This window comes from Triturus cristatus, chromosome 9 (assembly GCF_964204655.1).
Source record: "Triturus cristatus chromosome 9, aTriCri1.1, whole genome shotgun sequence".
Taxonomy (NCBI): Eukaryota; Metazoa; Chordata; class Amphibia; order Caudata; family Salamandridae; genus Triturus; species Triturus cristatus.
Window position 1 is genome coordinate 192430804 of NC_140592.1, and position 24984 is coordinate 192455787.

A 24984-nucleotide genomic window follows, 5' to 3' on the forward strand; every position below is an offset into this window, starting at 1 on the left:
TAATTTTATGGCAGAATTTTAAATATACTCCTAAACTGTTTAGGTTCGGTCGTTTAAATCCAACCTCAAGTCGGACTTGCGCTGGTGAAGTTTGTCGAGGAAGATTAAACAGGCGTCGGTAGGTCCCTGTCACTAGCTTATCTATGGTGTTGTCAGCACACCCTCTTAAAGTCTCTACTCCATATGCGAGAGTTGGAACATGTTTAACTGACATAATTTGTAATAATGGATTAAGGGAAAGCGCTTTTAAGGTATTCTGGAGTGTGGAAAATGCTGCAATTAACTAGTTATTCTTTCTCTGTAGTGCAGCGCACCGATTTTTACCCGTGCCCCTAGCATCTATTATAACACCCAGATATCTATACTCAGTAACTAATTCTAAAACAAAACCTTCCATTCTCAATTTTGGTCTTGCAGCCAACCCCCTCTTAATCTTTAGCTCATGAGTAGAGGCATAATGTGCACTTTCACTAATTAATCTCTGCAACCCCACCTTGGTGTAACTTATTAATACAATATCATCGGCATACAGTAAATCATTCTAGAACTCGGTTTAGAAATTGCATGCATGCAGGTCATTGCCTTCTGGATGGACCAGGTTCTTTGCACCTCAACTTCTCCAAGACAAAGCTATCCCTTCTTTGTGTTAAATGCCCTGGGGGCTGGATTGATGGGCCAATTAAGTCCGATCTAATGCTTGACTGCTTCTTCAACCCAAAATATCAATGCAATTTTAAACTCCGAATTGGCCTTAAAGGAGCATATTCAAAAGCCATCATCAACTTGCTTCTTTTTGGTCTGGGAACTGCCATAATATCGTTTTCATAGATTATCGATCACCCAAAATCTAGCGATTTGCCTCATCTTGGGGCTGAATAAAAATATAGAGAATTTACTACTATGTTAACGATCTTTGTTGGTTACCGATGATTAAAAACTGTCTTCAAAGCATTGTGCCTCTGCCATCGAGTGTTTCATTATTAGGAATTGGGAGAAGAGCTGAAGTGGAGCAACGGTGGGTTATAGGAATGACTAGGGAAGTCTGTCTGGAAGTATGAAGGCACGAAAGATTCGATAATTTAGAAGGGGAGGGTTGTAAGTAGCATTTGCATATTTTAGGATTAAAGCTAAGAATGCTCTTTCAATTGTTTGGCAACTTCATTCCATGAAACTTCTAGAAACGCAAGTTTTTCTAAGCTGAGCTCATGTTCTTGGTTCTGAGCTCCTAGAGCACCCAGATGCCAAGTGTGTGCTCACTTTTTAAATTATGATCAATATTAAGGTAGCAAGCAATAATTCCACACAACTGCAGTTCATCTGAAACTAGGCGTGGAAGAACATAGCCACCTTAAAGTTATCTGCACAACTTTGCTCAGAGTAGCACCCAAGATTTAAGTCCTGTACAATTGAAAACAGCAAGGAAGGCACTAGAGGTTGATGGTAAGCAAGAGGATACATTAATCAGAAGATACCTCCTCAAGTTACTTGATATAACTTATCGCAGACAAAATGTGACCTTCCCCATAAATATTAAGCATTGTACTATTAGAATTTGGCACGACGTTTTTCTGTTTCAAAGAGTTAAAATGTCAGTGCTTACTATTATCTAAATAAGTGGTCCTCACAGATATTCCTGCAAGCTGCGTGGGTGCATAGGTGCGTTTTTATGCCAACACTCGAGAGACCAAATGGTACCGGCTATAAAGAAAGCAGAGATGACTGGAGTTATTGGAATGAAAACACAGAGTATGCACATACCTCTACCAAACTGGATCACAAATTTATCACGAGGGATGCTGTACACTTAAATTTTCTGAAATGCACAGGTCAACATATAGCAACACTGGGGCAGGTGTTTGCTGAAAACATCTGGCTTGAATACGAACAACAGTCTTAAGACCATGATGCACAGCGAGCTTGAAGTACAAACCACTGCACAGAGGCAAGGGTCCAGGTTTTAAAGACAGCCGACTAGAGGAGGACAGACGTGATTTTCCACAGTTTAACAAAGTATGGCTCCGATGTAACGAACAGAGAACCAATCGGAGTCTGTGATGCTGCGGGCTAGAAAGTTCAGTGTTTGGGCACTAAGAAAATTCATATGCTCGAGGAGTATGGCCATTAATGTATATAGTACAGACTTGTGTAGAAAATAATGTTGAAGTGAAAGTGGGCATGAACGTAGACTTTAGAACGATTGCTAAGGAGTACATATTAAGCATACTTCGCTATGCTAATGAGAATATTTACTAGTTATGCAGAATATAAAGCGTGGCCAAGGTGTACTGAACAATCGGGAAGAAGCGCGGCAGCATGGCATCAGAGCTCTGTGCCCCACTCACTGCCTTGGGGAGTCTTGGAAGCAGACAAATCATGTTCTTCTCATTGGGAAAAAGGTTAATCATAAAAATGAGATCACAAGATGCTGAAAATAACTTGCAAATGTTTACAACAATCAAGTACCTGAGAGAAGAGGGGAAAGAAGAGTAGGTTCAAGTTACCACACAAATCAAATCCGTCTAGTTATGTTGTGAAGAACTGCACAGTTTAGATTAGTTAACATGTCAATATTGGCCATAGGATTACAACTGTTGTAATTAAATGCTAAAGCAGTAGTGTAGCAGCAGAACTCATCGCTGTGGCAAGGCCCCAGGCCATGAAAGACCTTAAAAAAGTGAACATTGAAGAAAGCAGAATGCGGTTACCAACATAAAGGACAATTGCCAGCTTTAGAGCACCGCACAAAATTTGAAAGAAAAATACAGATCTGTAAAACGAGTGGTTTCCATAAATCAGTAGGAGCAATACATTTTATGTACTTTTGTCAAAGAAACGTAGAAGTGGAGTCTCTCCAAATGGAACAGTTACACATATAAAAAGTAGAAAGAAAAATACAAGGAGCACAGAAACAAAGCCAGCCAAGTGAATGGGCGGATGGATGAGTGAAATGATGGATGTATGAATTGATAAGTGAAAGGGTGAATGGATGGATGTGTGAAAGGGAGAGTGAATGGGCAAAAGGATGGATGGATGAGTAAAAGGATGGATGGATGAGTAAAAGGATGGATGGATGAGTAAAAGGATGGATGAGTGGTAGGGTCAATCTATGGATTCAGGAGTGGATGGATTGTTGGATGGGTGGGTGGGTGGATGGTTAAGTGAAAAGGGGATGGAGAGAGAAAGGGAGGCTGGATGGATGAGTAAGTGAATTGATGAGTGAATGGGTGCATGGATGAGTGAAAAGAAGGATGCAAGGACGGATGACAAAGAATGCATAGATAAGTGAAAGGGAGGCTGAAGAACTGGAAGAAAGGATGGATGGATGAGTGAAATGGTGAATGGGTGGACAGATGAGTGACTGGTTAAATGGATGGATGAGTAAGTGAAAGAAAGGCTGGATGGGTGAGAGGGTTAATGGTTGGATGTATGATTGAATGGATGGATGGATTAGTGAAAGGATGGATAGGTTTGGAAATGGTTTGGTTTTTGATTGGGCACACTGATGGAAGGACAGAATGACTGGTGAAAGACTGGTGAAAGACTGAATAATGGATGAAAGAATTAATGGATGCCACACCCCCGGGTGACTCAACCCACCATCCCAAACAGACATGACGTCAGGCAGCAAGAGCAGAAGTCGTGCTTGAAATGCTCCTTCTGCCTGTCAAAAATGAGAAACTAGTTCCTTGTATGGCGCCGTGGTACAACAAAGAAGTTCCACTGTTGTGCCACTAGGTGGCGCTGCTCTTATGCCACCAGGAAAGAGCACGAGCAGCTCCCACCTGCCCCAAGGCCATGAGAGAAGCAGGAGGGCACAGTTCTGCGCAGCCCTTCGGCAGGGAAAGGCAGGCAAGACAACATAACCTGCACTTGCAAACAGTACCGACGTAATTAGAATCCCTTCCACCACAAATGTTTTATTCCTTTAAAATTTTCCACCCCTAAGGATATTGCACCCAGGGCAACCACCCCTGTGACCCCGCTCATATTACACCACTGCCTACATTCTTATTAGACGACACTCTTGCATCCAAAGTTCATTCTGGGATTACTTTCTCCTACCGTTATAAAAACTTCCACCCCAAGAACTCTTATTTCATACACAATTTGCTTCACACAAGAATTCAATAGAAATCTGCAAACATTGTTATCAGTAAATACATTCTGATTCTTGGGGCACTGCTGCAAATTATTTTCACGAATGTTATTGCTATTTAATAATCTGCTCCCATTTGTATTCAGGGGTATGATGCAGGTTTGAATGTCAGCCCTGGGCTGCCATGGCATTTAGTCACTAAAATGGCAGCAATAGCTGCAGTGGCATCAAAGGTTGATCCCTTTACCCATGCTTCGCTCCACAACAGCTACCTATTTGCTGCCCAGTGGTTAGTTAGAGGGACTAGAATGTAAAAAGTACACAAGACTGTTTATTTTCTGATCCTTTCACTTCGACAAGGGGTATGGAGTGCAATGTGATGAGTGTCAAATGGAAAACTCTGTCAACATCTCTCACCCTTGGTAAGACCAGACTGACAGACACCCATCTGTGATGTGTGGGTATCCTCTATAATCAAACTCGTGCGCTCAGTTTCTATCCTTAATGTAGGTCATTGGAGCAAGTCTTATCAAATATGGGTTGAGTTTCGTGCTAATTAACTACCCAAGTATTACAAATTCAAAAGTATTTGGTGGGAGTTATCACAAAGTACCAAATAATATATATTCAACATTCTTTGTGCTATTGAGCTTGGATATGTGGCAGCTTCCCCCAAACAGCTACAAAGCGGTTTACTATACTAATATCATATTCAGAAAATAGCATAAAAGTATTGTGTGCAGATAAATGAATAAATGAATTATGAACAGACCATTACCTAAATAAATGTGATTAAACTGCATTATTTGTGTCCAATTTTCAAAACCTTCCTTTGCTGGAAGGATGGTGAAATACCTTGCAAAATATTTTTTTAAGACTAGTCTGGTTGAAACAACTGGCCCAGAGTGTTTGGAATGTATGATTTGCCCCAGATTGTGATGTAAATAGAATCTGGTGTTTCACATCCCACCAGGTTTACTACCCCCAAAATCATGTCATGCAGAGAATAACGTTACTGACCCTGTGTGCTTTAAAATGCTCTATTTGCAACATGTAGTCTTGAATGACGGTTTCATGCACTACGTTGGAAAAGCGAAGGGAGCCCCCACCCCGCCTCAAGTAATTTGGATTCGGCTCATATGATGCCTCGTCTCCACTAATCCATGTGTTACCCACCACCTACCCTCCCGAAGTCTGAGTCTAGCTGCGCCCCTGGCTGGAAAGGCATTCTTGGTCGGTGAGGCAACTATGAAATCATCACGGCCTGATCTGTCTGTACACAGAGGTGTTTCCGGGGCCATTCATTCTGCAAGTTGGTGTTTCCGGGGCCATTCATTCTGCAAGTTATCTTGCTTTTTCAGGCTATTCAGACATATGCACTAAATTAATTCTGAAATTCTTGGATTTACAACAAGATTTAACTTTCAGTGGATAAATATTTGGAGCATCATATGGCAACCAGTTTGTGTACATTTTTATCCAAACTATTATCTCAATCATGCTGTAGGTGATAATTGTTTACAGAGCATCTATTGTTGTGTGTGGTTTGATCACAATCATACAGTACAACTGCAACATATGTGCAGTTCAGCTGCTAAACTTAAGTAATGCAAAGACTGTATGGACAGCACTAATTTGGTCTGTGCTAGTCAGTCTTGTTGTAAGTGGATAAAAAACCCTCACAAGGAAAAGGGATATCAAAAGGCAGAGATGAGCCAAATACTGCAGGAATAATTGTTGCAGGTGTCCCCGAAACTCACGAGGATATATATAGTGAAAATCCACTTACAGAAGAAAATGATCCATTTCAAAGAACCCACTCAATGGGGGGTGGGGGATTATCTAGTGTACAAGTATGTTCTGCCAAAGTTCCACTATTACGTGGAGAATATGAATCCTTTACTTGTGAATTTTATTGCATACCTGCACCAGGCAAGGCAGTCATTGTTGATCAATCAATGGATTTTACTCAAAATCAATCACTAGATAAGCGCGCATGAATATTCTAAAAACTAAAGCTTGGTCTGTTGTGGGGTGGCTGGCGGTGTTAAGCTATCCAGATTGCAAAGGTCTGGGTCCAGATCAAAGCACTACTTTGAGGAAATTAAATCTATACCATCTCAGGCAGGTGTAAGATACATGTCAAAATTAATAGAGCGTATAAGGAAGCTAAGTCATATTCTACATCAAGCCAAAAAAGGAAATCTCATCGTCAAGGAAAGAACATAATGCTGAACACAAAACTACTACTTTAGGACTGCAAAACAATTGGTGCTAACCTACTGCAGCTGAGGTTTTGTTAGGAAAACCATATGAAACTTGGTTAGCATCAATTTTGCTTCGTAATGTAAGTGAATTTATGAAATTCAGGGAATCAAGCAAGTTATTCCACATGGCAAATATATAACTTTTCACATGTTTCGGTCTTTTATTGCCCAAAATGTAGTGGTATAAAAACCCCATATCACCCGAGAATCATGAGATTTGGGAAACAGCTTACGGATGTCCATGAAAAATGGATTTCACCATCATAATGATAACCCCTAACCAGAGGTATTAGGATTAAGTGGCATAGAAGACCACATTATGCAGCAAGGTCATCAAAATGATGAGGCAAAAACATGACAATTATGTGACTCTCAGGCAGCTTAATTTTTAAACATTTGAGACAGAAAACATTTCTGGTGAAATCAACAAACTATGTGCCAAATATCGTAAATACATAATTAGACAGTATTAGAAACTGACGCCGTGACAATTTTCCAGCTGCAAGAAGGTGATGCGTCAATTTTATCAGCCGCACAGCAGGGCCAGCGTTGGAGTGGGCGCCTCAGACGTTTGAGACAGTGCTCAAGATTCTGGCTGCTGCTATCTTTTAGCCACACAACAGGCGCTGTGTCGATTCTTCAGCCACACCTTGGCAATGAGCTGCTTTTTCAACCGTACTACGTTGCTGCAGCAGGAAGAACAGGAGCTGAAGGTCATGCGTGGATTTTCTTCAGTCATTCGCAGCAAAGCCTCCTCCAAGGGCCTAGAACTGGAAGTGGCACTACTTGGCAGGTCAGAACTCCCAGCAGAGGATTTCAGGAGCTGCAGATTAAGTATTTCATGGCCGTGAGACTTCTTAACAGTAGGCAAGCACACAAGCCCTTGGAGAACTTTGGCAAGCAGGATACAGAAAGCAAAGTTCAGTCCTTACATGGCCCAAGATAGAAGCAGCAAGCTAGCACAACACAGCAACATACAGAGTGACAGCTCCCCTACTACAGCATCTCCAGGTCTACTTGGCAGAATCTCCTTAGTCCGGAAGTGTTCTAAAGTATGGTGTCACAGCTCCAGTATTTATACCAGTTTCTGCCTCTGAAGTTGGTAACTGTTTAGAGTGAATGCACAAACAGCACAACTTGCATTCAAAACCAGATGTGGATTCCACAGGCAGGCAGAGACACAGACTGGTAAACAAGAAAATGCCCGCTTTCTAAGATTGGCTTTTTCAAACACAATTTAAAAACCAACTTCACTAAAAGATGTATTTTAAATTGACAGTTTAGGGACTCCAAACTCCAGATCTCTATTTCTTCCTGACTGGAAGTTACACTTTTAAGAGGCTACAAGGCAGCTCCAATGATAACCTATGGGAGAGATAGTCCTTGCAATAGTGAAAAACTATATTAGCAGGATTTCACTATTACTACATGTATAAACACACAGTACATGTCCTACCTTTTAAATAAACTGCACCCTACTCAGGGGGCTGTCCTGGTCCAACTTTAGGGGTGCCTTACATGTAGTAAAAGGGATGGCTTAGGCCTGGCAAGTTACACTTGCCAGGTAGACATGGCAGTTTAAAACTGCACTCACAGACACTGCAGTTGCAGGCCCTAGACATGTTTGCAGGGTGACTCATGTGGATGACAATCAGTGCTGCAGGCCCACTCGTTGCATTTGAATTACAGGCCCTGGGAACACACAGTGCACTTTACTAGGGTCTTACCAGTAAATCAAATATGCCAATCATTGATAACCAATTATAATCAGAATTTACACATGGAACGTTGCACTTTAGCACGGATTAGCATTGGTTAAGCGTTCAGAGTTCTAAAACCAGCAAAAACAAAATGCAGTACAGAGTCAAAAACAGGATAGCTGAAGCAAAAAGACAGGGGGGAAAAACATGGCAAAGATGCTAGGTCTCACACGTGTCCTCCCCATCTGAAAGTGGGTAGAACTACCCAACCTCACAGGAGTTATCTTCACTAAGGCAAAAGAACCTGGACAGACCATCAGCATTGATGTGTTCTGTACTAGGGCGGTGTTCCACTGTAAAGTCCAATTCCTGTAGGGAGATGGACCACCTCAACAGTTTTGGCTTCTCATCCCTAGTCTGTATTAACCATCCAAGGGACCTGTGGTCTGTCTGAATCCGGAAAAGAGTCTCCAAATAAGTAGGGTCTTAGCTTCTTCCATGCCCAGACCACAGCATAAGCTTCCCTTTAAATGGCATTGCACCTCTGTTCCGGTGAGACCCAAGGTGGATCTCACCTCTGTATGGGCTTTGGTGGAGGGGGGCCCAAGCCAGAATGGTGTCAATCTTGGGTTGTAGGGGGAACCACCTGGCCACTTCTTACCTGGTGCCTCAATGACACCACAGACCCCTGCCCTATCTTGCACTTACTGGCCTTGATAGCGAGGCCTGCCTTCTGCAGGGCCTTCAACACTTCCCAGACATGGTGCATGTAGGCCTCCCAACTGGAGCTGAACACTGCAGTGCCATCAAGGTAGGTAGAACTGAAATCCTCCAGCCAAGCCAGGGCCTGGTTGACCAACCTCTGAACGATGGCAAGGGCGTTCAACCCAAAAGGCATGACCTGGAACTGGTAGTGCCCTTCTGGTGTTGAGAATGCCAACCCCTCCTGAGCCCCCTTCGGCCAAGGCAATCTGCTAGTTTCCAGACATTAGATCAAAACGGACTAAGGAAATTGGTGGCTCCCAGCCTATCAATGAGCTCATCAGATCGGGATGGGGTATGACTCAGTCTTAGTGACAGTATTGGGCCCGCGATAGTCCACATAGAACCACAGTTCTAAGGTGGCAGAAGTTGCAGCAGTTTTGGTGACCAAGACCACTGGGCTGGAGGAAGGACTGCTGGAGGGCTCAATCAGCCCTAAAGCGAACATCTTTGATACCTCCTATTTGATGCTAGTCTTCACGCCATCTGTAAACCTGTAAATATTGTGCTTCACAGATGGACTGTCCCCAGTGCCAATATATTAAGTGCACCAAAGGGTGACACAAAAGGGGTGACTTAGAATAGAGTGGCAAACTGCCCTAGCAACTGGCGACAGTCACTCTGCTGCTCCAGGGTCAAAGGGGGGAGGGGGAAGAGGACCACACCTTCCATAACACAACCTGCTCTTTGGCAGCCAGGGGGTTGGGGAGAGGTTCACACTCCTCTTCCAGCTTATCATCAGTAGCCAAGAACATGATTAACTCCAACCTCTCAAGGTGGGGTTTGAGGCGGTTCTCATGCAGGATCCTCAAGTTAAGAGTCTGCAAGTCCACCAGGTAGGTGACATCACGTGTTTACTCCTTCACCTTGTATGGGTCAGACCACTTGTCCTGTAGAGCACAGGGCTCTACTGGCTCCATCACCCACACCTTCTGACCAGGCTGAAACTCAACCAGAGTGGTATTTTGGTCATACCAACATTTCATGTCCTCCTGGTTAGCTTCCAGGTTTATGTACAACCTATCTTAATCACAATTTACACAGGAAGCACTTGCCCTTTAGCACTGGAAAGTGCCTAGAGTTCTAAAACCAGTATAAACAAAATGCAGCATATAGTCAAAAACAGGTGGTCAGATGCAAAAAGATAGGGGAAAAACACAAAGATGCCAGGTCTAACAGGCGGTAAAGGTTGCAGCCACAGAAGCTCTTAAATCCACTGAGCCTAGTTTTTATTAACAATAAATTCAAGAAAGGTAAACAAAGATTTAAAAAACTAGCGCCAATCAGTGCCATTGTTATTTGCACATTCAAGACAGCTTTTTCAAACTAAATCCATATCCAAAAAACATGATAGATAGAGATATATACACACACACACACACACACAAACACATCCCCACCCACCAAAAATATACATAATGGGTACTATGCGTGAAATGCAATCTCGAGGTTCGGTTGACATTTACTACACTCTCTGCTATCAGCCTCGTGGTTTATTTCCCCAGAGCCACTCAATTGCAACATCAGAGCACATTACACAGGGACTATACATGTATATAGCTTTTAGTAGGAAATAGGAATATACCCATTCAAGCAAATAGGGGTTCCAGGCAGACAGCCCACTAACTTTTCTACTCCTTTGGACCCATATTATATCTAGAGACCTGGGGGTGCCACAGGCATGTGCGTGACCAGGGCACTTTGGTGTCAGAGATAGGGCTGCAGAATCCTGCAAATCCTCTTTCGTAACAGATTGCGCCAGTGTAATCTCAAGGCGCAGTTCCCTCATTTGCATGGTCACCCAATGCAACTGGGAAAACAATCTGTCTGCGCCACGGACAAAGAGGGTGCACGCTGATGCGCAAAGTTGTATGCAGCTATATCTTTACATTTCTGCATAGGGGATCCCACTGCTATTGAAAGGGAGTGGAGGAAACGGCAAGGGTCTGTACATAAGCTTGCCTAGTTGTCAGACACTACAAAGGAAGGGCAGCCTATCAGTTAAGAGCACCAGGCAGTTAGTGCATGAAAGCTTACATATCAACTAAACAAACATTTGCAGAACAACTAAGTAAATGCCTCAATTTGGAAGGGTGGGTTAAATTATCCAGTGGTAGTATCCTTTAAGACACCTCATTTGGATGAGGGTTCGTTTTAATGCCAACTGGAACACAAAAGTGCATTGGCAAAATGTATTTTTAGGAAAGGGAAGGTAAACGAGATAAATAAAAATGACCCACTATCCCATCGGAAGAGTTTCTATCAGAAAAGACAGTATCCTTGATGAAAGAATACAGAAGTTTAAGTGGTTTTATTGTAGAGCAACAAAGCTGAAATTCACAGATCAGAACTATGGAGAGAGCTGTAGGATGTAATGTAAAATTGGCTGCACTGGCTATTTTAAGGAAAACAGTATAAAATGCATGGATTAAAAACAAGTACCATTTGAACAGCAGGGAAACAATGCCAACAGTTCTGATGTCACTGGGCTACAAGAAGAGGAAAGCACATGAAGAGTCACTATTGGTGCTACCGCCCTCTAAGCAAGCAGGAGCGGAAATGCTGCATAGGACAGTAAGGATACTCATGCAAACCAAATTACGAGATGCAGAGACAAGAGACCAGAATGAACAAAAGTAATGCATTTATTAATATACGCAGTCGAACAATTGAGTTTTCTATACGAAAAATGAATTCTAGATGGGCAACTGAATAATGGGGGTGCTTTTCTTCAAGCGGTTCTCAGAAACCTCAAACAAACAGGAGGAAAGCTCAATTTGTCTACGAGGTCACTGAAAACATGGATGAAAGAAAAAAAACTCAAATGGGCAAGCTTCTGTCTATGTTTTATGTTAATTATGCGAGCCCCTCTGCACGCGTCAGCATCGCAGTGGTAGCACTTTATCATAGCAAGGAATAACTGGATTCAAAATTTGGTATTAATATTAATGGCTACTAATCAGAGGCACCGGGAACAATTTTATTAATATTTGTGAAGTGCGAGCACATCGCCCCTTAAGGGTTTCAAGGCGCTGGAGGCCGTCGGGGAGATTAAGTGAGCTATTGCCCAGAGTCACATGATGTGGAGCCGAGCTGTCGCTCCGGACTCAGCCGCTCTGCATGCTGCGTCACAGCTATCCCATAGTGGTGATGGTCAATGATGTGCTGAAGGGACTAGTGGAAAACATTGTAGCCGTCAGCCCATCCAGATCACAGAATTCCTGCTATGAGCAGAAGCATTGGCTGTTCCATTAGTGCTAATTTGGTAGGAAGGTCATTAGGGTTCTAATGGGATCTCACTTGCAGTCAGACAAAAGTCCACTGAGATATTACAGACAGAACTTAGAGGGTCTTCAACAAAGTTAAAAGGTACCCTTTTTTAAGATGCAAGACCAGCATAGATCAATACATGAAACTTGAAAACATTAATATACGTCTGGCACAATATGCAGGTTTAAAGGGACCGGGTGTGTCCGATTGGCATGGAGAGGTACTACTTTCTTAAATATGAAGGGAAGTGACTTGGAGTCAGGAGTCAACATCTTCCCAAACGGATGTTTTTCCAAAATTGGACATTTTTGTCATGCTAAAGCAGTGTGAATGTGTAAAAAGGGTAATTCTCTCAACACATACTGTATGTGTTTTTGTGAAAAATGAAATAAACAGGGCATAGCTGTCAGTTTGAAAGCAACGTTTACCATTTGAAAATAAACATGTGCAATACAAATATCTACGTTAACTTAGTAGGGGCACACAAATAAAAATCCACACACTACCACCACCTTTAAAAACTGTCGGATAACTAGACCCCTTGATTTATTGCTCCAATGTACCAGGCTAAATCAGATATGCTGCAGATTTTTAAAAATCTTTACAAGAAATGATTTAGTACAATCAAAACCATCATCAGAAAATTGCATTAAGTAGCTATTCATGCAATCAGAATTAAATTAACTGGTTATGCAGCCCTTTTCGAGAACAGTCCTTCTCCAGGACTCTTATGCATGTTACACTGGCATTCAAAACTATAATTCAGTTATATCCCCAATAAACCATGACGCAGGACAAACTCACCTTCCGCTCTTTCATTTAAGCCGTGCCTCTTGATTAATTACCCGTTTCAATTACTAATGACTTCGGTTTGCAAAAGTACTTGCCTGGCTATACCCGAAAATTCCCTTTGCTTTTCCACATTCAAATCCGAGCCATCCCCTCCCTTCCCACGAGTGCAAGTGTAACAATGTGTGCCATTTATTTCCCCATGATAAAGCAGCATATTAATGGAAACATTTAAGGCAAGTAAATCATGTATACATAAACAGCTATTTCTGCATTACTAACTAGACTGGATGCACAGCTTCCATGCAGAAGGCGTTTACACCTGGGACCACCAATTCCATTTATGCAGTTATATTTTTATGGCCAACATTTAAATATTGCATGCGTGAGCATTGCTCATGCCCTGCCCGACTCAGTCTAAACATTTCTTATCTTGGAACAGGGTGATACAAAAAAGGTTCCAACTTAAATCTACAGCGGTGAGGGCGACATGTAGTTAGTAATGCACACACACATATATATATATATCATATAAAATAATGTAATTACTTTATATTCTAAATATATTTTTAAAGAAAAAAAAAAGTCCATTGTTACTGTAAAGCAGAGTGGAATATAGTACACTTCTAAAAAATTGATCGAGGATCCAAAGAGGAGTCTCAAATTGGAGCCATCAACATGCGGCCTGGTTCCCAGGTGCATGTGTTGTGCTTCTGTGTTTATTGGTGTGCCTACTTTAAAAACCTGTGCTTTGTGCTGAGACGGTTTTTCTGGTGCCATAAGGCAAGTAGCGATGTTTAAAAAAGGAAAGAAAAAAAAATAATTATACCAAACCACAATTATTAAATACATACTTGAAGACACTGCATGAACGACATATTGGTAGTGGTCTCCACAAAAGTGTTTTGCTCTTTGCAACTCTTCAGTAAATTGAAAGGGATCGGTTACCTCCTGGATGTTAACTGAACTTGGGGCCACTATGGGTAGCTCCAAATTTCAATACAGAAAGCAGAGCCATTACATTGCAATATGACTCACTCCGATCAGCAAAACTGGCAGCTGTCTTAATACTTGCAGTACAACAGTGGTTAGATTCAAGACTTTAAAAGTCCAGCATTCGCAATTTTTAAAATGAAGCTCCTGTACCAAACTAGGAGTCTGGAAAAGTCATGAACAAACTACGGAACATAAACTTCTTCTCCAATTTGGTTTTGGTCCTTAAGTTTATTAAAGATATATTTTTCAATGTAATTAAAAAAGCCATTGGGTTGTACTTGTCCTTGGATAGCTCTTTTCATCACCTTTAGAAGCAGCAGTCACTCCAAGTTAAAGATTTTTTTTTTTTTTTTAAATGTCCCCATCTGATCACCTCTAATCAGCTTCCGGTACTACGGTCATCAGTCCCAATACATCAATGTGCATCCAATGCTGCCATATTAAAGCCCCATCAGAGCCTGTTTTCTTGGAGTGCTCCCCGAGCCCGCCTCTCCATGCAATTACTGTACAATATCAGAGCCAGGCAGAAGGACCTCACTCAAAGAGCCGAAATCGAGAAGTAAATCAATAGAGAGGAGATAAATGTTTCTTCTCGAGAGCTGCAGAATTTTAAACAAAAGAGTGTTTACACCCCTTTCCTCCTTCAGTGTAATGCACGGAGTAGGTCTTTGTAGGGGATGAATCATAGGATTCGTAATACCGGCCTGCCTTACAAATCATGTTCTCTTGGTGATAAATGTGGGAGCAGTAAACCACGAACACAGCAAAGGGTGTGTTCTGCAGTGCTCTCCGGCCAGTGGGTTAAGTGATATCCAACAGGCAGAGAAGTACAAACATGAAAGTAAAATATTTATTGTCCGATTAATTAAGATTTGTGAAAAAATTACGAGGTAAAACATACAAGAACCACGTGGAATGTTATGCGTGTCGGATTTACAGCAGTAAAACCCTGTGTAGGCTGCGTTCAAAAGACCCAGCGAACAGCCAGGAAGTGAATGCAGACAGCACATGCTGGCAGAGGAAAGACAGCACAGAAGACAGCACGCACAATGCCAAGGAGAGTCCGTGCATGCAAAGAAGTCTTTACAACACCATCTCCATGTATGTCGAGACCAGCACGTCTGCAAAGGCTTGAGTGAAATGGAGGCCATGGAAGTGGGAGGGGTCAGAGGTGAGCAAGCACAATATCTGGGCCAATAATGGAGGCGGGAAGGAGCGGCGTGAATTAGTTCACTGTGAATGCAGCCGTGATTGAACAGGGGCAGGTGGGTTGTCTGGCGTGTAATGGCGAGCTGATTGCCTCGAATCCCGCCTCAAAAGGCGCGTGTACAGTGGAGGGGGGAGAAATAAATCGTGCAATCAGAGAGAGTAAAAGGATAACGTTAGAAATAGAAAGGATGCATGTGGTTTAAATAGGGAAAAATTAAAAGCGAAGTAACTTGAATTTATTCAAGCAATAAGCCTAGAAAAAAAACTACGTAATGCTGCATGCGGGAGTGTGAAATAAAGCGATCAGTACCAGTGAACCTGTAAACACAAACCTGTGTATTTACAGTATACCTAGCGATGCAAAGTGGCCATAGGGGCAGCAGTGAGCTTCACTCCTAACTCACTGAAGTGAGCTGATCCAGTGAAGTAGAAATGAGAACTGTAATCGTTGAAAACGGTGAAGTTTGCGTTACAAATGTAACATAGCTGGCGACGGAAGTTAATTAACTTCGTTTAGCAATTAGGTTTATTCATAAAACAGCAAACGGGCAGCAGCTGCCAATCTACATGGACAGTCCAGGTGGTTTGTCACCTGTAACAATAGACAGAGGTTTCTTCATGGGGCCAGCAGGATACGAATGAAGATGGAATCCTGCAGAGGACGGGGACTTCATTTTCGTTGGTCTGAACTGGAAGCAATGCATGGTGGCTGGAGAAGCACAATTCCACCCTCAGTATGGCCCTGTAGCGCTCATACATTGGCGTGCCTTGCCTTGAAATGTCTGGCAGATTTTAAAAGGTAGGGTCTTCTCTGACCGCATCACTGTTTGCCACTTAGATACTCAACTTGTAAATACCCCAATTCCAGCTGACAAGATACACTTCCTATTGGTCTCCTCACCTACAATTCGATTTAAAACCTACCAACCCTCGGATGGCTTCATACGAGTAAATTAGAGAAAACATTGGACCAGCATTATCTCCAGCCGTAGGCCCCTACTGGCAGAGGACAAACATGCAGGACACGCGTGAATCAAGTATCGTTGGCAAACTATGAAGACAATCTTATGCCCAAAATGTATCAGAAATAAGTCTAAAAAGGTGTAGCTCAGTGGTGGTGTACCCGTTTAAATTACCTTTGAGCGGGGGCCATCCAGTTTAGATGGAAAAACAGTTCCGTTTACCCATTCCCGCATCTCTAATGAGTACCAACAGCAGGAACTCCAGAACGCTGCACGGATGTCCGACTTGGTTTTGAAACCTATTGAGACATCATTATGGATGGCCCCTTTAACCAACATCGACCCCGATTTAGAGTTTGTTGCAATCCAGGTGCTTTTCATCGCACCAGATATGAAGATACCCTGGGATACGATACATTTATTGGGTTTGATAAATAGCACCCATTATTAGTTTTTGGGGAGTAACATACTACTTTGGTTGCTTAGTGCACCAAAATCCACATGGTGCTGTAAATACCACAGTCCTTACCACCGTTAAATAGTTACATTTCAGCAAGCTGCAAATACCAGAAACTGTAAGCTAATTAGCACACCTGGTAACTTCCAGATGCAATTAACAACACCCAACTCCCATAATTCTGATCCCTGTGCAAACTGGGATTTCAAAGGCATCACAAAATTCCAACTAACCCATAATCAGGGCTACTATGTGCTTAAATCTAATCAATCATAGTAGGAATCCACTTGAGATGGTAGAGCAGCTCTGATCCTCACTAGTGGTACCCAACCAGCCCTAGGGCATACAGCAATCAGCTGATACAATGTACTGGGGGCAGCTGTACAGTTTCTCACGTTTCCCCTGATGCACTCTATGCATAGCAATAAACACAAGGAGAGGCGAGACCCAGTTATTTGTGACAGTGTCTGTCTTGCCTGTATCCGAGACAAGTGAGCACAGTGCTCCCATCGGAGCTTGTTTCACAATTTCTCAGACAGTAAACTTTCTCTGAGATGGTGTGAAAAACGTGTAGTGCTAGGTTAAAATAGATCAGCGTGAAGCTTTTTAATGTTCCCAGGCATCCGATTGACTTATCGGGTGCCTGGGAACATTAGTTCCTAAAACCATCAGACTGCTCTACTTTAACCTAGCCCTAGATCCCAGAATAATACATTTGTTATAAAGGATTTACAGGCTATTTTGACACACTCATTCAACCCTGCCTTCACTCACTATTACCAATCAAAGAGATCCACTTACAAACGTGTCAAACCCACCCATACACGTAAAGTGTCTGGGTGAGGGTCCAATGATGAAGCATGCCACAGGTGGTACCGGTGGGTGAGGACCCTATAAATATATAGTTTAATTTTTCACGCAACCTCAGAGAAAGTTTACTGCGGGAAATTGAGGAGCAAGCTCAGATTTACCTTGGGTCATTACCCTCACTATTTTTTTTTTTTGCAGAGATTTATATAGCACAAACTTGACCCGAATTGGGTATCAGACCTCTTTACATAGCACCAGTTACGTTACATGAGGACACACATTAATTTTTTCTAGGCACTGGGAGATGAAGTGATTTGCCCAGAATCACAGGACATTCAGCATCATTGCCGAGACTCAAACCCAGTTCCCCAGATTCGAGGTCGACCGCCCTAGCCGTTAGGCCAACTCCTCTCCCCCACTTGTCTCTGATATAGGCAAGACAGACACTGCCACAACTGGGTGCCCCTCTCCTGGTGTTTATTGCATAGTAAAATAGGGAAGCCGAGGGTATACCCTTACCATATACTTTTCACTCCTCTTCGGTGTCTAAAGCTCTCTATGCATAGGCAGTCGAGAGTGGGGTGGCTTCAGGTGATTTGCCCAAAGGTAGAGAGGTTGGTAAAAAAAAAAAAAAATAGCCCTTACAAAATATCTACAGACTCCTCTGAATACTACAGTAGATTAAAGACAGAGAGAGGACCTGCATACCAAGTCCTGAATCACCACCAGTACAAAAGTACAGTGTGTAAGCAGAACACATCACACGCAACTACACCAAAAGACATGTTAAAATGGTGTGACTAATAAAAGGCCGCTTGCAGTAGACTGCTCCATTTGCATGCATTAAATGGGGCGCAATTACAGCACATGCGTGATGCTATATTCAAAAACCTTATTGATGAGTGGTCTGATAATGTGGTGGCCGCATGTTCAGTGGGAAAATGCTGTAACATTGCTAGTAAGAGAGAAGCCAGAGGTCATCTCTGCTCAAGTCACCAATCAGAGTAACTGTTGGGTGAACTTTTAATGAGCCATCAACAGAGCGTGTAATTATTTCTTTACCATGAACGGTAAGAAACAGACAGTTAGGCCTTCCAGACCAACACAAAAGTGTTGAGGTTTTACCCTGCTGCATTTCCCACTATTACCCCCTGCCACATCTAACAGTTGTTCATACATAAATAGTCCTCAGCATCTACTTCCAGGTGTGCTGTCCATCTGTGGCTGACCCTCCCATGTTAGCGCTTAGTCAATATGTACCTCCACCTGCTAAGGTAGTGTAATTGCTGCCTCATATTGCAGTACGCCGGACTCTCAGCTGTGTTTACGCCTCACAGGAGAGGACAAGAAAGATGCTGAAAACTCAGCAGGGCGTTATTTAATAATAAAATGATGGGTTGATAAAGAACGGATAGCTTCCAATGCAAAGAAGCTTGAATGAAGGGCTTTTGGACTTAAGCAGCCTCTCCTAGGGCATCAGGCATTCTTCTAAGAGATGTCTGATTTTTGCCATAACTTCGATTAAAACCCTTGATCCTGGTCAACTATGGCACACCAGATACTCCATCTGAAGAAAAGCCTTCACCTCTAGATCCGTGGATTCCAAGCAGTGTATCAGGAGCGTGGCTGGCGCCATTGTAGCTTCTTGATTGTATTTGTATCCTTCGATATTTGGATAAACCAGACTCCAGAGAATCTTTTAGCAGACTTTACATAGAAACAATGTAACGCTGCTGCCTGGATGGTAGTCACGAGTCACGGCTCCACGCAGTCAGATTTAACCTACATCAAGTGCACGGATTTGTTTATTGCGCTCTTTAGGAGCAGCTCAAGGCAGCAATAGTGATACTTGGAGGCATATTTACAAGCCCCTTGCGCCACATTTGCGTCACTTTTCCCATGTTAAAAGTGACGCAAACGTGGCGCAAGGGGCTTGTAAATCTGCCCCTTTGTGTTTCTGACTTAATTCACTTTAAGCTTCACATTGCGAGCCAGGTGGAGAGGATTGTTCAAATTTAGAAGGACACCCAAAAATTCTAAAATGTACAGACCTGCAAGAGCTGGTATCCATTTGCAAGAGAGGAGAAAAGTCGAGCAATGGCCTACGATTGGATTTTCGCTAAAAACAAAAGTATCATAAAAGAAAATAATAAAAAGTAAAAAATGTGGTCAGCAGAGAGGAGCTGGAATGGCATACGTCAGTATGATAGCGGAGCTCTTGAATACCATTGATTTGGGTTTTAGGGCAATATGAATCAAAGATACAACAAGCCTGATAAATGACAGATTCTGAAAGTTTAAATGTCCGCACTCTAATCAAACTGAAGGGCAATCTTGGAAAAAAAGATATCGGTGCAAGTTATTTTTAAAACTACATTGATTTACTCGCTCGAAACTGTATGGTTGTAGTGACACGCTGCCAACATAACGTGGATGGCACACAGGGTTAAGTTTGCTGCTAAAACACTAGTTTATCTTTGGGTCACAAGTTCCAGCCACATCAAGGACCACCCAACCGTCTTAGTTCGGTAAATGGGAGAACAAATGCATAGGGTAATAGCACTCCATTATTTACAGCGCTTTAAACGGTAATAAAACAGTATGGAGCGCTATATGAAGAACAAGTTAACATTAGATATAGCTTAAGATAGGTTGCCATAAAAAAGGGAGAGCCTTGTTTATATAAATAATGTTTTTTTGTTTGGTTTTTTATCAGACACTGATGGTTGCCAGATGTAACTTCACATTTTGCGGAACGTCAGTCGCCTCATCCCTGTCCACTGCGTGGGGTCTCTGATCAGGAGGAGCGGTAACCGTAGCCCAACAGCGCCTCTACCGGCTGCTGCCGGTGTCTCGTCCTAAACAGACAGCACGATTCCCAAAAAACGTGACATTTCACCCTAATCTGGCACCGGTGTACGAAGCCACCTTTCTACAGAGCCAGCGGTAAGGATTTCCATTTAAATGCCCTGCCTCGCATTAGCATGCCAGTCTGCATTAGGCTCCAGGGGTCGGCCTCCGTGATAAATAGGCTTGGCATACCGTTGAGAGCACAGCCTGTAAACGTTTGATGCCGAGGCGCCTCTAAGAAACGGCATACATATAAATATGTATACACACACATATCCCCAAAATGCAGTAACATATTGTGGGAATGACTGGCCGCTCTGCCTCCTGCCTCGCCATCCCGGCGCAAGGTGCCACTGACAGACAGGTGCCCCTCATTGATCACAAATATCCCTGTTCCCTGGATGCATCTGGACAGCAGCGTGTGCTGTCATCCGCCTGTCAAGGGCAACGTGAAGCAGACGGCAGCGGGTGCACAGGCTGCGCGTGGACTAAGGGGGAGGGGGGGGGGGCATGTACACCGGAGTCCTGTCAAGCGCGTGCTGTCAAGGCGCCACCGAAAGTTTGACAGCTCGGATTTCGCGCTCTTTAAAGCCAAAAGTCTTCTCTTTAAAATGAACATTTACGGCCGATCACAGATTGCGCTTGAGGGATGCAACAACGACGTATTATTATGTAAATATGCTGCGTGGGGAGCTCTGCGCCAAAGGCAGTCGCCTCTCCAAGCTCGCTCTCTCCCCCACAGAAGCAGTCTGGACCCGCAGCGCTGCCCGGCAGACGTGTAATTTAAAGGCTGGTGGAAGAGCTGCCTGGGTATTCAGCCCTGTAATCTGCAGGCGAGCACGCTGTCTGTGCACGCGTTTACTAAAGGGCATCGCGGAGAGGTGATCTCAGACCGGGGCGCGCGGGACGGCCTGGGATACTAGGCACCCCGGGGGACCGATGGGGCAGCAGCAAGCACAACACCCCGGGGGAGAGAGGGGGCAGCAGCAATCACGGTAGCGTACCCACAGTGTCAGGTCCCCATTGACAGGAAAGAAATGTCCCCTCTAGCTGCTGTATGAATTTTCAAATAAGGGCTCAGTGGGCCCTGGCCATTGCACCCATGGAGGCCACGCCCCCTCCACATTCAGCCCTCAAAAGATACAACAGACCATGGAGTTCGCTTTCAATAAGTGGTCTTAAAAGTACACGGCAACCAGACTTTGCGGTACAGCCACAGGACTCCCCCTCTAAAGCCACTGTGGCCGGGCCTCTTTACTTCCGAGAACGATCTAGACTACAGACGTCCGGTCGACCGTGGTAAAGCCCCTAAGCTTAACAGACAGTTGGAGCACTACCTGAACCGGAGACACCACGCAGGAGCCAGCGTGGGGGTCTGTAACATCTCCAACAAATCCAACACTCCCTACCACTGACCCCTCATGAGCATGAAATGTGAGCAACCAAGCGCTACAGCTTGCTCCGACTCCAACGGTCGTCGTCAACACCCTAGACCGCAGCCTGTCTCCCCCCCACCCCCTTCTTTCCGGAGCTTCGCCCCAGGCTACTACTAAATCCACAAATCACTGTCAAATTTAGCTGTGCGCCCTCTCCCCAAAGAACGAGTTTGCAGAAGCCGGCCATAAATGTTACCCGATCCCCCACCCCCCTTAAGCCGGAAACCAGCCCCTTCTTTCTACAGGGGCACACGCGGGCCCCCAGACAAGTAAAAAAATAAAAAAACAAAACCAGGTCGGTCCCTCCGTTTTTTGCAGGCAGTAGTTCCCAGGTCCGCTCTGCCCCTTTGCAGGCAGCAGCAGGACACTTCTCATCGAGGAGGCGCCGTCCCCTCTTCCAAGGAGCCGAGGGCCTCCCCTCTTTCCCCTACCACTAAACGTTGTTGCTTCCCCTCCCATGTGGGAATGGACGGACCGGAGTCACCCTATCCTCCCCAACACACAGTTTTGTCCTCTGGGTATAATCCGCAGCCCCGTGTCTCCAACCCATCACCCTCCCCGACATAAGTGTCACATTGAGAATATTTCCCCACCGCCCTTGCTTTCCCAATCACAGAGCCTCCCAAGGAACCCCGCGCCCCTTCCTTACCGGGAAAGCACAGCACATAATGGATCACCGAGGTCGTTATCTTCAAGAAAAAGATCCACCAACACGGTTCCAGGAGTCTCCGCATGACAAAATGCACATTGAAAGAAAACTTGTTGAATTCGTTCCGCCGCCCTCGCAGCCAGCAAAGAAAAGTTCAAAAGGTCAAAAGCCACACAAAAATCCGGTCCCGGCGCGGCGGTGCTGGGCCTGGCGCAGGACAGCGAGGGCTGCTCACTTGCAGGAATCTCCGAACTTGGGGCGCCCGGGAAGGAGGCGCAGACGAGGGGCTTCTTCCCAGCCACCGGCGGCTCCTCATGCAGACCGCGCTGCCCAGGTCCCGGGGAGGCGCATAGTGAGAGGCACCCGGCGCACGAGGAGGCTCAGTCCATGCTCAGAGCCGCGGCGGCTGCACGGGGATGGGGAGTAGCGCGCTGGAAGCTTTCCATTCTCCCATACAGGAAGTAAAAAGCGAGCCCGATCCAGCCTCAGACTTTAAAGCAGAGAAGGAGAGAGAGACGAGCGGGAGCGCGCGGCGAACGGGGGAAGAGAGGAGGGGGCTGGAAATGCGCGGCCCCGACAGCCTTAAAGCCACAGCGCGCCTTGCTGCTTTTCACTCCAGCGCACATTCCTTTCCCAGACCCCGTCCCTGTTCCGTCCTGCTGGAGCCCCCACGCCTATCCGGGGATTAGACGCAGACAAGGGGCTGGCGAGAGCCCCCCTCCCCATCTAGGCTTCAGGGATAAGAGAGAGGAAGGATGCTACTGCGCCCCACTACCAAAAGGGCTGGACGGATGCCCTCTTCTCAGGGACCCTTTATCCGTCGGAAAGTATCATGTCTTTCCTACACAATTGCAGAGGGCGTTCATTTTCAGGAGAATTTAGCAAATAAACGAATGTAATAGTGTGTACGCCGGATGCGGGGAAGACTAGGGTGGATCCGCTGAGGTGCAAAGCCTTCGCATAATTAACCCACTGGGATGCTGACGAGAGCTCCGTGTATGTACTCTGATTTCTAACTCGCTTTAAGGTAGACGTTTCTTCCTTCCCAGCGCTTGAATAATCAAGCGAGCCGTAAAAGACCTGCTTGGGCTGGAAATAGGATGCGAGTGCTGCCTTATCTGTAATGACTTTGGTTCCTTACTTTAGACAGGGAGATGATATCTGTGTAGTTATAGACACTGCTTTTTTTCGCTATGTTGTGCTGTGTCTCGCCCCTCAGCGTGCTGTTTTATTCGATGAATGAACGAAACAGACCGTTTCCCCTTTAGAATGTAAAAAAAACTGCCAATTTCAAATCTAAATGGTTTCGGTTCGGATATTAATCTTTTAATATAGCCCAATCGCTGGTCGCCTACGTGTTGTGCATACCAGTTCTCGCAGAACCACTATTTTCAAGAGGTTATCAGCGGCGTGGCGCTTGCAGAAAACGCACACCATGTTTTCTTTTTTCAGTGCACCTTTTTTTAATGAGATACGTCAGCCACGTCGCCAGCTATTCATGTGAATTAGCAGAGCGTGCCCATCAACCTGTCACTTCCAGTCCTGCCAGCAGCACCTGTGAGGCGAGCATCAGCTGACTCACCTTTTGTGTCTGCGTGCAGGTGATAAAACCACCTGTTCAGACTCCGAAGGTCACAGGCCACAGATGGTAAATCATTCAGTTTACACCACAGTGCACCGGAATACACCGGGAAGGAGCACCCTGCAGCCCCCAGCGGCTGGTGCCACTGACCCACTGTGGCAGATACTGAAACACACTTTAATTACACCACTGCTTTGAATGCAATTACGTTTATAATAGTGCCTGTAATTGGCGTTGCAATCTACGCTTCAACAAGGACTGCCATTTAGCAAAAAAAAAAAAAAAACACACAATTTCCAGAAACCAGAATGGCGTGCACGCAATACACTAATAGAGATCCGGGCTGTTTACCATTTTCGTTCTAAATGTGCTGCTACATTAGAAATTGATCCGCGTAAGAACATAAATAGATAATCTGGACTGTGATATCATGCCTGGCTTCAGCCTTCCTGTCTGCTGTGCTCCTGTAGGCTCGGAGTAGTACTGTAGAGTAAGAGAAACTATGGAAATGCAGTACTGGTCAAGACGGTAGGAAAACCCACTGGTAGCTTGGAGTACGGGTATTCCAATGTCCAGGTACACTATTCCACATAGGTTTATTGTTTCCATTAGGGAAAATCTTGGTTTTCCTTTGCAGACATTCTAACTTAAAAACAGAAAAATTACAGTGTGAGGAGGAGGGGCTTCATGCTGAGAACTGCCTGAAGGGCACTTCCGTCAGGTCATGATGCAGGCCGCTGCATCGTAACGTGAACGCCCACCCTTGATGGCAGCCCCATTCAGCCCAAGGCCTATGAATATATGTGAGAAGCAGATATTAAGGGAATTCTCACTACGTTCTGCGGGGGTGGGGGGCATCATTTTGTGCTGCGCCATTGACCCCTGTGATCTGTTGGCCACCAACTTTTCCATTAACATAAAAAAAACCTCTTGTTGAGGCTGCCAGTGATGTCCTAAGGCACCTTCAAAAGTGTTAATGGACACTGGCTGCTTATAGCCTCCAACGATGAGCCAGAAACCTGCTGACTGGGGTTTCCATCTCACCTTCCTTTCCATGCTGTGATATCTGCTATTCACCATGTGACTGTGTACATGGGATCCAATATTGTGTGACACTTGGTGTCAATGTGTGAGATGGCAGGTCTGCTT

The 24984-nt window shown here is 44.5% G+C and overlaps 1 protein-coding gene across 6 annotated transcripts in view; it reads right to left on the minus strand.

Annotated features, from left to right (window-relative positions):
• Positions 1–22772, minus strand: part of PTPRG (protein tyrosine phosphatase receptor type G) — a 1080885-nt gene extending 1058113 nt beyond the window's left edge. For 3 of the 6 annotated variants that reach the window (XM_085624730.1, XM_085624729.1, XM_085624728.1), the window contains exon 1: positions 22254–22772. In XM_085624730.1, the coding sequence (XP_085480856.1) occupies positions 22254–22338 (85 nt within the window). In that variant the 5' untranslated portion in view covers positions 22339–22772. The remainder of the gene's footprint in view (positions 1–22253) is intronic. The other 3 variants (XM_085624727.1, XM_085624726.1, XM_085624725.1) reach the window with 1 other exon arrangement.
• Between the last annotated feature and the right edge of the window lie 2212 nt (positions 22773–24984).